Source organism: Salmo salar, chromosome 09, assembly GCF_965601325.2.
Source record: "Salmo salar chromosome 09, fSalSal1, whole genome shotgun sequence".
Classification (NCBI taxonomy): Eukaryota; Metazoa; Chordata; class Actinopteri; order Salmoniformes; family Salmonidae; genus Salmo; species Salmo salar.
Window position 1 is genome coordinate 79,848,680 of NC_138299.1, and position 12,384 is coordinate 79,861,063.

The 12,384-nt window shown below is 41.8% G+C and overlaps 2 protein-coding genes across 7 annotated transcripts in view; one reads left to right on the top strand and one right to left on the bottom strand.

Moving 5' to 3' along the window:
* Positions 1 to 2,598, top strand: part of LOC106611879 (uncharacterized) — a 65,535-nt gene extending 62,937 nt beyond the window's left edge. For all 6 annotated transcript variants that reach the window (XM_082955962.1, XM_082955960.1, XM_082955961.1 and 3 more), the window contains one exon: positions 644 to 2,598. In XM_082955962.1, the coding sequence (XP_082812088.1) occupies positions 644 to 903 (260 nt within the window). In that variant the 3' untranslated portion in view covers positions 904 to 2,598. The remainder of the gene's footprint in view (positions 1 to 643) is intronic.
* A 445-nt stretch (positions 2,599 to 3,043) lies between these two features.
* LOC106611877 (homeobox protein CDX-1) lies at positions 3,044 to 10,596 on the bottom strand. Its single transcript, XM_014212503.3, has 3 exons — positions 10,029 to 10,596; positions 5,869 to 6,017; positions 3,044 to 4,549 (listed from the first exon to the last, which is right to left on the bottom strand). Exons 1-3 carry the CDS (start codon positions 10,420 to 10,422, stop codon positions 4,349 to 4,351), a joined length of 744 nt encoding a protein of 247 aa, XP_014067978.1. The 5' UTR covers positions 10,423 to 10,596; the 3' UTR covers positions 3,044 to 4,348.
* Between the last annotated feature and the right edge of the window lie 1,788 nt (positions 10,597 to 12,384).

Consider the following 12,384-nt stretch of genomic DNA (forward strand, 5'->3'; position numbering starts at 1 on the left):
GCTGACTGAGAGGGCTCGTTTCTGGGCTCAGCTCTTGGGTTTGAAGTGCTTTAAATTGCAGACTTGAATTTGGACTTGAATTTAGATGTAGCCAAAATTTTAATGATCTTTTCTGTATTTTCATTATTACTGGAAAGCGGCCCAATTCTGCGCGACATGCATTAGTTGGTGTATTTCTCTGGACTTGTAGAATTCCGACAAAATTCTGCATGTAGGGCTTCAATTGGATGTTTGTCCCACATTTTAAAGTCCAGTTTATTGAGTGGCCCCCAAACCTCACTTCCGTAAAGAGCTATTGGTAGGATTACACTGTCAAATATTTTGGTCCAAATTCTAATTGGGATGTTGATTTTGAATAATTTCATTTTTATTGCATACAATGCTCTGCAGGCTTTTTCTTTGAGTGCATTCACTGCCATATTAAAGTTTCCCGATGCAGATATGGTCAGACCAAGGTAGGTGTAATTTTTAGTGTGTTCAATGATGGTGTTGTTCAGGGTGAATTTATATTTGTGTTTCTGACATCTGTTTTTTTGGGGGGAAAATGTATCTCTGTCTCTGTCTGTCTCTCTCTGTCTCTCTCTCTCTCTATGTCTCTCTCTCTCTATGCTCTCTCTCTCAGCCCCCACCTATGTCTCTCTAGTTATCCCTCTTTCCACAGTGAAGGGTGACAGCCAGGATGTGGAATATGCTGATGTCAGGATACTGAGGAAGGAAATGAGACAGAAGGAGAGGGAGGCGCCGGTGGAGGTGGAATATGGGCAAGTGAAAGTAGCGGGTGGTCCCCAGCAGCTGGTGGAGGTGGAGTATGGACAGATTACAATATTAGAGGGTACCAGGAGGAAGGTAGACACGCCTGAGGAGGAGTCTTGTATGTACGCCAGTGTACGGAAAGGACAGTGAGCAAGGTACTGTCTAGATAGAATATGATAGAATAGAAGGAGGCTGAGAGTTGAATCCCTGGTGCGTCCCCCAAATCTCTGCGTTCTCTTGAGGTGTGCACTTGTTCACTTGTAGTCATGGATTTGAAAGGGATGCCGAAACCAATCCTACACCAATCCAATGCTTTGAAATATATGTGGAGAGTAGTGAACAAGTGCACGCTTCAGGAGAAAGGAGAGATTATTGAGAATCAACCCCTGAGAGGCCCAGAGTTGACACAGACGGCAGACATGTTGAATCATGTTGTCTTAGTTCCAGTTACAGTGCTTTGCATGTTGATGCGTGTTAGTACATAGTGTCTCTTTCCAAGAAGTGGAGACATTACTTCTGTTTTTCTTGCCCACATTTCTTTCTTTCCAAAACTGTTTTTACACTTGGTTGTGTTGCGGTCACTTGTTCCTTTCAGATGTGTGATATGTCACAAAATATTTACTGTTTTTGCTGCGTGATTACATCCTTCTTGAATTATTCTCTAACATTCAATACTGCTTAAAGAATTACTGAGGGATTTGTAATAATTGCATAACTGGAATTCATCAGCTATCATAGGCTACTTACTCATTTCCAATGCCTTAAGTCAGTTCTTTAAAGCATGCAGTCCATCTCCCTAAATGGATACATCTATATATATGATGTGCAGGTACTGTGTCCTGAATAAAGGTATAATTAACTATCTTAGATATGATCAGAAATGTATGTACATACAGTACATATGTGGATGCCATGGTGCTTGTCCTCATAGACAAACAACAAATAAGAGTATATTTTATTATTTAACAAATGTTATTTATTTTTGAGCTATTGCAATCACATGTTAATGTTGTACAATTTTTCTCTTAAAAAATACAGTACATGGCAATATCTTTTCACACCATCAACATATTTGTTTCCACATCTTTGCTGTCGCCATTTATAAAGTTGCTAATGCATTTCCTGTTTGAATCACATGATTTCCAGTCGAAAATCCCCTCAGCCAGAGGTAATCAACAGACTGAGTGGCTGAAAATATATTGCTGTGGCTTTTTTGGAGACATCACCATACTTGGTTATGTACTCTAACTAAAGAATTATACTGCATATCAAAATAAGAATAGAACACATTGGGAAGAGGACGTTGAGAAATAAGGATACTGATGTTTCTAACAGTGTTGACAACATAATAATTTCTCATGCTTCATTGTTGATGCCGTTGTGTGATGAAAGAATTACAATTTGATAACAAAAGTTTGTTTTTAAAAAGCAAGCAACTGTTGGTGCCTGTATTCTTTGATTCTAACATATAGAGGTCAGAGGTCATCCCATCTGAGGAGTAATAAACAGTCTTTATGGCTCATCATAGGTGAACTCTCCATAACCCCAGGCTCATGAATGTACCTCTATGTGGTTACCGATCTATAGGACAGGTAGCCCAGATATGCTGCTCTAACCATCTATCTAACTAACATCTTCCTCTGATGTCTTCTAATGTCTCCTATTGGACGATAATCAGGAAGTAAGTGTCTATATCCCCATATACGTTTTACAGCAATGCAATGAGCACAGTCCCCATCAACATGTGATGCAAACAGCTTAGATAAGACTTGGATAAGTCTTTGATCCTGTTTAAACCCTGCACCATTTATAAGTTTGAGCAATCATTAAACTTTTCTGCTTGTCTTTTTCCTCTGGCATTGCAATCACAAACTAATCCTTTGTGGAGAGACTGTCAACGGCTAAAACGAGTGGTTTCTCTCCTTGGTGATCACGAATGTCTTCGTTGGCACCTACAGCGCATACATCAGTGGTTTTCAAACTTGTTTTCAGGTTTCCATTTGGCAAAATTAGGCAAAATCTGACGTAAACAACATCTATCTGTAGCTTATTTGCTTGTAAGGTCGTTCGCAACACAGTTTTCAGCCGATCAGCAAAGTAAAACTGTATTAATTTCAGTTTGATCTGGGTGGTTATTTATTTTGCTCACCCTGCAGTTTTTTTGTGTGAGCTTAGTGCGGTTTTGAAGTGCTACTTCCCCCTTTTTTATTGGTTAAAAAGTGGCCATAATTATAGCACAAGGGGAAAAATAACAATCTACAGCTTTGTATCGTATCTACAGAAGACCAACCATAATCCTCTGTTTTATTAAGTCATGTTGAAATCAGTTATATACCAACATTACAAAGGTCAATGTCTGGGACTGTGAGATGGGAAGCTCAGCGACTGGAACTTTGCCCTCCATACCCTTAGATCTGCCTGTTAACACTAGAGAGCAATAGTAATGGCGTCTTTATGAAGGCACTAACTCTGCCATGGCTCGCTGGACAAAGCTTACGGGGAAATGAATGGAGTTTTTGAATGGTTTTAGTATAAACGCTGAAAATAAGGTCTGTGGTAAACACAGGCTTAGGATATCTTCTACGTTTTGTTCTAGGAGATAATCTTCTTCAGCTAACGTCAGCACATAAAGCACATGAAGGCTTCATAAATCATAAAGGTCATGTTACCTGGCTGATATTATCTCAGAGAACTCAACGCTTAAGATCTCAGACCTTATTTTCAGCGTTTATCCCCAAAATCCAATTCTTTCCCCATTCCTTTCCCCCATAGGAATGGCTGAACGAACCAGAGGTAACTCATTTCTGTTTTTTTAGGACTACAAGCTGGCGAGCTCTATTGACAAACACGCACATACAAGCAATAAAAGGCCTGACATACTTTCACTGCCCAAACAAAAGGACTAGTGGAATCATGCTCCACTATCCTTATTGATTTCCTATTCATAATATTTCAGTAAATACACATTCTCTCAACATCTCTTCAATTTAACATCTTCACAGTTCCTCAAAACCAATCATACTTTTCATACAAAATATAGAAAAAAAACATAGAAAACATGTGCTTCATAACAGTCATGTTATTTTGCAGTTACAAATTAATTGGATTAAGAAAATACAGTATCAACACAAAAGCAGTTACAGTGTTTTTATACATTTGCATAGTGTAACATGTGCTTCTCTCAGATTTGTAAATGTTTTATATTTAAGCAGGCAAGTCAGTTGGTAACAAATTCTTATTTACATTGACAGCCTACCCCAGACAACACTGGGCCAATTGTGCACCACCCTATGGGACTCCCAATCACAGCCAGATGTTTTGTAGCTTGGATTTGAACCAGGTATTGCAATAGCACCTCTTGTGCTGAGATGCAGTGTCTTAGACCACTGCGCCACTCGGGAGCCCAGATAACTTTGGGCTATATCAAAACACAAAACGTAGTATTATACTAGAGGTGTGTAGTGACAGATGCATGTAATAGTATTTTCATCACATCATTGAGGTCAATTACATCTTATGTAGTGATTGTCATGGGAATACCAGTTTGATATGGTTATTCCAGTGTTGTACAGTATGTCTACGGTAAAGGAACTCCTCAGAACTCCTCTTTGATAGTTGTTGATATCGTCTCTGACAACAAGCTGCTGCAGCTGGTTGCTATGGAACCGTTGCTGGGGTAAGCCAGGCTGGGCGGGGTCAGGGTGGGAGTGGTCGTGGAAGCCTGCTGGGACAGCAGGATCTTCTTCTTGGTTATCTTCCTCTCCTTGGCTCTCCTGTTCTGGAACCAGATCTTCACCTGTGATGATGTCAGTGAATGATAAGAATGTACCTACAGTGTGAGGTAAGGTTTCTATGCACAGATAATCCACCTGTAGTTCTGAAACTCACCTGCGATCCAAACAAGAAATTCTGAAACTGATTGGATTCTAAATAATTGATCCTCAGTGACCCACATGGCTCTCAGAGACTTGCCTGTTTTTCTCATTTGTCTCGCTGACATACTTGTCTCTGTCACTCGCCTGTCTGTCTCTCTGCCATCTACCTGTCTCTCTGAGAGGCTGTCCCATGGCCAGCTGTGTACTTGAACTTCTTCTACAGCTCTCAAATTGTCTCTCTGACCCACCTGTCTCTCTGAGAGGCTGAGGCCCAGGGCCAGTTCTGTCTCTCTGACCCACCTGTCTCTCTGAGAGGCTGAGGCCCAGGGCCAGTTCTGTCTCTCTGACACACCTGTCTCTCTGAGAGGCTGAGGCCCAGGGCCAGTTCTGTCTCTCTGACCCACCTGTCTCTCTGAGAGGCTGAGGCCCAGGGCCAGTTCTGTCTCTCTGACCCACCTATCTCTCTGAGAGGCTGAGGCCCAGGGCCAGTTCTGTCTCTCTGACCCATCTGTCTCTCTGAGAGGCTGAGGCCCAGGGCCAGTTCTGTCTCTCTGACCCACCTGTCTCTCTGAGAGGCTGAGGCCCAGGGCCAGTTCTGTCTCTCTGACCCACCTGTCTCTCTGAGAGGATGAGGCCCAGGGCCAGTTCTGTCTCTCTGACACACCTGTCTCTCTGAGAGGCTGAGGCCCAGGGCCAGTTCTGTCTCTCTGACACACCTGTCTCTCTGAGAGGCTGAGGCCCAGGGCCAGTTCTGTCTCTCTGACACACCTGTCTCTCTGAGAGGCTGAGGCCCAGGGCCAGTTCTGTCTCTCTGACCCACCTGTCTCTCTGAGAGGCTGAGGCCCAAGGCCAGTTCTGTCTCTCTAACACACACCTGTCTCTCTGAGAGGCTGAGGCCCAGGGCCAGTTCTGTCTCTCTGACCCACCTGTCTCTCTGAGAGGCTGAGGCCCAGGGCCAGTTCTGTCTCTCTGACACACCTGTCTCTCTGAGAGGCTGAGGCCCAGGGCAAGTTCCCATCCCTCTGACCCACCTGTCTCTCTGAGAGGTTGAGACCCAGGTCCAGTTTTGTCTCTCTGACCCACCTGTCTCTCTGAGAGGCAGAGGCCTAGGGCCAGTTCCGTCTCTCTGACCCACCTGTCTCTCTGAGAGACTGAGGCCCAGGGCAAGTTCCCATCCCTCTGACCCACCTGTCTCTCTGAGAGGTTGAGACCCAGGTCCAGTTCTGTCTCTCTGACCCACCTGTCTCTCTGAGAGGCTGAGGCCCAGGGAAAGTTCTGTCTTCCTCCTGATGGTGATGTATCTACTGGACTGGAACTCCTTCTCTAGCTCCAGGCGCTGCTGGTCTGTGTACACCACCCTGTACTTGTCCTTGGTGCGTGTCTTCCCTCCTGGACACAAGAATGACAATGTTACAACAACACAACAATACATTATAATAACTGATGATAACATGCATGTTCCAGCATTGATTCATCTTTTTTTTTAATCACAGACAATATGTTGACATTTTAACCCTGTTGAACTTTAATGTTAAGTGGATGGCTGTATAAAACATATTCATGAGAGGGCCATGAACAGTACATTTACATTTTACATTTAAGTCATTTAGCAGACGCTCTTATCCAGAGCGACTTACAAATTGGTGCATTCACCTTATAATATCCAGTGGAACAACCACTTTACAATAGTGCATCTAAATCTTTTAAGGGGGGGTTAGAAGGATTACTTTATCCTATCCCAGGTATTCCTTGAAGAGGTGGGGTTTCAGGTGTCTCCGGAAGGTGGTGATTGACTCCGCTGTCCTGGCGTCGTGAGGGAGCTTGTTCCACCATTGGGGTGCCAGAGCAGCGAACAGTTTTGACTGGGCTGAGCGGGAACTGTGTTTCCTCAGAGGTAGGGAGGCGAGCAGGCCAGAGGTGGATGAACGCAGTGCCCTTGTTTTGGTGTAGGGCCTGATCAGAGCCTGAAGGTACGGAGGTGCCGTTCCCCTCACAGCTCCGTAGGCAAGCACCATGGTCTTGTAGCGGATGCGAGCTTCGACTGGAAGCCAGTGGAGAGAGCGGAGGAGCGGGGTGACGTGAGAGAACTTGGGAAGGTTGAACACCAGACGGGCTGCGGCGTTCTGGACCAAGTCATGCCCTATACTGTTAGAAAGCCCTGATATCTTGCTTTTTGTTTAATATTTATTATTTATCTATGATTTGTATGCACTTTTTACTGCCACAGTAGTAAGAAAAATAGTACACCGTAGTTGTTTTATTTCCTATGCTATGAACAACGTATCGTGGGGAATAGGGCTTGATTTTCTTCTAATGATCTACTTATACTCAAAATCAACTTTACAATTGAGATGATATAAGATTTCAGCTGCCTTATTACTGTAATCATTTTTTATTTAACTACTGTAGTGGTCAGGGAAAATCCAACTCATTTCCCTGTACACTGCTTTCATTCATTGTTCTCCCTCCCCTGTGAATGTACCACAGCGTTGGCCAACAACTCTACAGATTCGTCAAGCTCTCAGCTTACATCTAATATAAAGTTTGTGATGAACACAAAGTGGTTTTGTTTCACATCAAGTTGTTTTTATTTGAATATAAATCAATTTCTGTTTGTTGTACAGCGACGGGACTATGTCGTATCGCTACAGTACACTCAGTTTTGCAGTGCTGTGCGACTTATATGCCTGTGATATACCGTTTTGTCACAAACTGAAGGTCAGTCCGATCAGCAATGAGCATTAAGGCGGGACTCCCGACCCTCCCATGGCTTTTGATAACCCCATACCCAAGAGCCATCCGAGGCCAACTGAATTGAAACAGGGTTGTCAGCCAGAAGTTGATTTGTAAACGAATTGCCTTGATATGCCTTGATAAAACAATGAAATTATAACAAAAGTCACCTAAGTAACTTAACGTTTAAGAGGTTGGGTTACATTTATATAGTATGAGGTGATGAGAAATACAAAAACTGTATGACATCTCTGGAAGGAATTGGCTAAAACATCCATAACATGTCTAGCTAAGCATAAAGCCTCCAATGACAGTGTGAATATGTTTCCATGACTAAGGCTGTACAATGTGTGAACAGTGTCACCATAGACTGCTGAAATTGCTGATGGTGACATGGAGTCACACCGGGATGGTTGAAAACTCCCTGGATCCCGTGAAAGCCTCAACTACCCTATTAACCATGTTAATCATAACCACCGTGTAAGAGACCACAAAACATTACTGTGGTGGTTCTTATCACTGTGAGAGCTGTTTACATAGGTGTTTACATAGTTAGCCATTCATTCACACTTGCGTGCGTACACACACACACACACACACACACATCCCTCCCAAACACACACAGCGCCAGGGATGGATGAGTCAGGGAGATGGTATTGATCCACAGGGGAAGTCTTGACGGCACGGTGTGAAGTACATTGATTGCAGCAGGGCGAGGAGGGTTGAGATAAGACCAGGGAAGTTTCCTGGAGAGGAGGGTTGGTCCTGAGACAACCAGACAAACCCCTGGCTGTCAGCCTTATCTGCCCAGCCTGTCACTCCCATAGTGGACAGAGAGGGTGGGGAACCACGTCACAGACTCCCTGTCCTCGGCTGTTAGCTTTTCACTCAAATCTTTCACCAACCAAGGGAATAGGTGAAAAGGTTCTGTTAGATGGATATGTGTGATGTTTTGTATTGGTTCTGGGCCGTGTGTGAATATGTATTCCGTCGTCAGTGTGTCACCAATGCTTGTCCTGTGTCCTGTACACCTAGTCAAAACTCAAAACCTGACGTCTGCCATTGAGTACTGTCATCGGATCAACACAATGGCTATTTGTCTAATAGGTGTTCTACTCTACGCGATGTTGGTAAATCAACGAACTGTTACAGTTCTGTTCAACGATAGATAGACAACTGTATCAGAGGATTTCCTTTGTAAATGAAATGCTGTTACAAAATAAACACATTCTATTGGGGAAATAATAGGCCTAGTCAAGTTGACTGTGTCTATTGGCAACATGCAGATTATTCTATTATTACATAGTAATAGGACGTTTGCATTGTGTTTACATTGCTCTATGAGTTCAGTGGAACAATTTCTTATCAACTGTGTAAACCTTTGCATGCAACGTGGTCTCAGAGCATTTCATATTATTCTGTACGCAAATCTGTGGCACTCCATTTAGTACGGTTTTACATTACGTTAGGTTACGTTATGAATGGAATCGCGGTCAGAAAAATGTAAAATATATGACGTATTGCTCTGAGGCCAGGCTATTGCATGAGATAAACCCATGCAAGTTTGTGTGGGTCAATAATGAAGGAATAGGCTACAGTACATACTCTGGTATTCAACCGGCACTAATCTCTGCAGGCAATATTGGATATTCAGTGGATATTCGGTTTTGTCTCATCAATAGTTATTGAACCAAGCATGCCATGACTATGAATATGGTATGTTCTGATCCAGGGGTGGATGGAGAAAAATCCACACTTATACATTTTTTATTTGATATAAATAATAATATTTCGGATTTCAATCTTCAATAGCTCTTAGACAAACTGTGCCATGATTATGAAAAGATATATTCTGAATGGGGGGAGGATGGACAAAAATACAAAGATTTGTATTTTATAAAAATGTCTTCATATTTTTTGCTTTTTTTGCTTTCAATCTCCAATAGCTCTTACACAAAGCATGCCATGACTATGAAAAGGATTTATCAAAAAACAAAAACGAATAACATTTTTAGATCCTCCCCTTATTCAGAATATATCATTTTCATACTCATGGACCTCTTTGTCTAAGAGCTATTGAATATTGAAATCAGAAATGTTATTATTCATTAAAAACATATATATTTAAAAAAGGGTCGATTTTTCTCCATCCTCCCCTGGTTCCTGAGTGGCTCAGCGGTCTAAGGCATTGCATCTCAGTGCAAGAGGCGACACTGCAGTCCGTGGTTCAAATCCAAGCTGCATCACATCCGGCTGTGATTAGGAGTCCTGTAGGGCGGTGCACAACTGGCCCAGCGTTGTCTGAGTTTGGCTGGGGTAGGCTGTCATTGTAAACAAGAACTTGTTCTTAACTGACTTGCCTAGTTAAATAAAGGTTATCTTTCAAAAAAATCTTCATAGTCATGGCATTCTTGGTTCAATATCTATTGACGAGAGTAAACCGAATATCCTGTAGAAAACAAATTTAACCTAGGGCTGGTACCAGAAGCAACTGTTAGCCCCAAGACTTTCATATTAAGATTATGAAATGTATGTTATCAGAGAAATGGTAAATGAAAATGCTGAATTTGTTTTAAAACTACACCTACTCTATATTATTATTAAAAGGGAAATTCAAATCAAGCCGTATGTGATATGCTCAAAGCAAATGGGATTTGGGAATGTTACCAGTACTGGATGAATGTATATTTCGTCTGATCCCAGTGTACGAGTTTCTTCTCTGTGAGTCTGGAGAATACTGCCTGGTACGTGAGTCGAGTGACGGGAGAATTCCGGGACCGGCAGGCGAGATGGAAGTCAGTTCGGGTGAACTAACACGTATCTGTTCCATAACAGGGTTCGAACCGGGGAAGCCCGCACTGTGGCCATAAAGTGACCACTGCTCCAGCGGGGCTTCGTAAACGGGGTTCCACAGACTTGTCGTCTGGGCATGCGGGTCACTGATGCCCGTGACGTGATGATAACTGGTGAACTCCCCATATTGCATGAAGTTCTGAGTCTGGCGTCTTATGGAATTTGAGTACATTCCGGTTTCTTTATCGAGCAGGTAGCTCATGTACATCTCAATTAATTAACTCATCTGCACGCATGGTAATCCAAAAATTACAACCACAAATTCTGGTGAAATTCTCGGCTTGCCACCTTGTAAACTACACTGTACACACCTGTCGAGTAGTGTCAAGCTACACCTTTATACTGTTGTCTGTCGGACAGGTTGACAGTTCGAAGGTATCCCCATGACGTCAAATGTACAACCAGGCGGTACTACCTTTGTGTTAGCTTAGCTCCTTACATCAAGATTATTACTGTGGAGACATGTTGAGTCCTTTTTCAAAAGCGGTGTGTGTAGTGAATAATTTATTTCAGGAGCAGTTGAAGCCTTTGAGGCGGGAAATCACCATGGTTATTAAATGTAAAAATCGATTCCTCAAATCAAAGCCAATCACTGTGCTTTTGTTTATCTATGAGGTGCGGGGATATTATATTTCCTTTTACAAATCTGAAACACTGCACGTTACTTTTACAGTGGCCATATGGGGGCATCAGATTGCTGCAACCTAGTCTCAGAGCATTTCGTATTCATATTATTCTGTATGTAAATCCGAGACACTCCATTTATTATGATATGCTACGTTTTGTATGGTATGTATTCATTTGTGGATGTCTATCACCAATATCATATGATATTTTACAAATTACAATTCATATTATAGGTTTTGAATTCGCAAAACTTACAATATGTTACGAATTTGCAAAACGTTTGATATGTTACGGATTCTAGCTAGCTGGCTAACGTTAGCTAGATTAGGGTTAAGGTTCAATTTAGGAGTTTGGTTAAAGGGTTTAGGACAGGGGAAGGGTTAGCTAAAATGGATAAGGTTAGGGGACAGGTTAGCTAAGATGCTAAGTAGTTGAAAAGCAGCTAAAATGTAGCAAGTAGTTGTTCAGTTTATTAATTAGCTAAAATTGTTTGTGATGCAATACGAACTTGCAACCTTTGGGTTGCTAGACGTTTGCATTATACGCCTACCCATCCACCCAAACCAACCACCCTACTTTAGTTTTTGCCTTAAACCACCTAGCAAAATGTAGTTGGTTTTGGTTGAAAGTGAATGTTGAAAATACTTATTTTTCAGGTACTTGCACATACGTAGACACAGTATAAAAAATTGGTCTATGAACAATTTTTTTAAACAATCATACACATACACAGTATTTATTTACAACATTCAAGTGCTAATTGCCTTTATACCACTACTGAAGAAGCATGACTCAAATCACCTTATCATATTTCAAACATCCAGCCTGACAAAAGATACCGTTTTTATTCCATTAAGGGAATTATTGCCAATACATACAAAGGGGTTTCCAATTTTAATGTAACATTTAGTAATCATCATTATTCATGCAACCAACTGAAAATGGATTTGTAATTGTATTGTTACAAACAAATGAGTAAAACAAGCTTATATTTTAGGTTGGACATTGCATCCTATTCTTAGTCTTTTAATCAATGGCATCAACATATTGGAAAACTGTAACGGTTGTCTTCATGAATGGACCAAGGCGCAGCAGGTATGTGAATACTCATGGTTATTTTATTACCAAAAAAAGAGTAAAGCATCCACTTGAAAAAAACAATGACGGTGACAACAGTAGCAGTTTTACAGGCTATACACGCAGTGTAAAAACAACTACCCACAAACCCAAGTGACAAACATACTCCTATATATATATGACTCCCAATCAGGAACAACGATCCCCAGCTGTTCCTGATTAGGAGTCACAAGACCAACACAGAACACAAGACTGCCACGTCCTGACCCCAAAACTACAACAACAGCTCCATCTGCTGGTCAGGACGTGACAAAAACCAATGAATTGACCAATCATCCAACTCTTGCAAAACTAATGAACCGACCAATCAACCAACAAAACCAATGAACAAATATGTGAAAAAGCAATACATACTTTATGTTGGTCCATCTTAGTATGAAAAACAGTATCATTTTGTTATGCATCT

Coding starts and splice junctions, on each gene's coding strand:
- LOC106611877 (XM_014212503.3), bottom strand. CDS start 10,422: ATGTACATGAGCTACCTGCTCGATAAAGAAACCGGAATGTACTCAAAT. Junction 6,018..10,028: donor TATACATTCATCCAGTACTG/GTAACATTCCCA, acceptor TCTTGTGTCCAG/GAGGGAAGACACGCACCAAG. Junction 4,550..5,868: donor TCAGCCTCTCAGAGAGACAG/GTGGGTCAGAGA, acceptor ACATCATCACAG/GTGAAGATCTGGTTCCAGAA.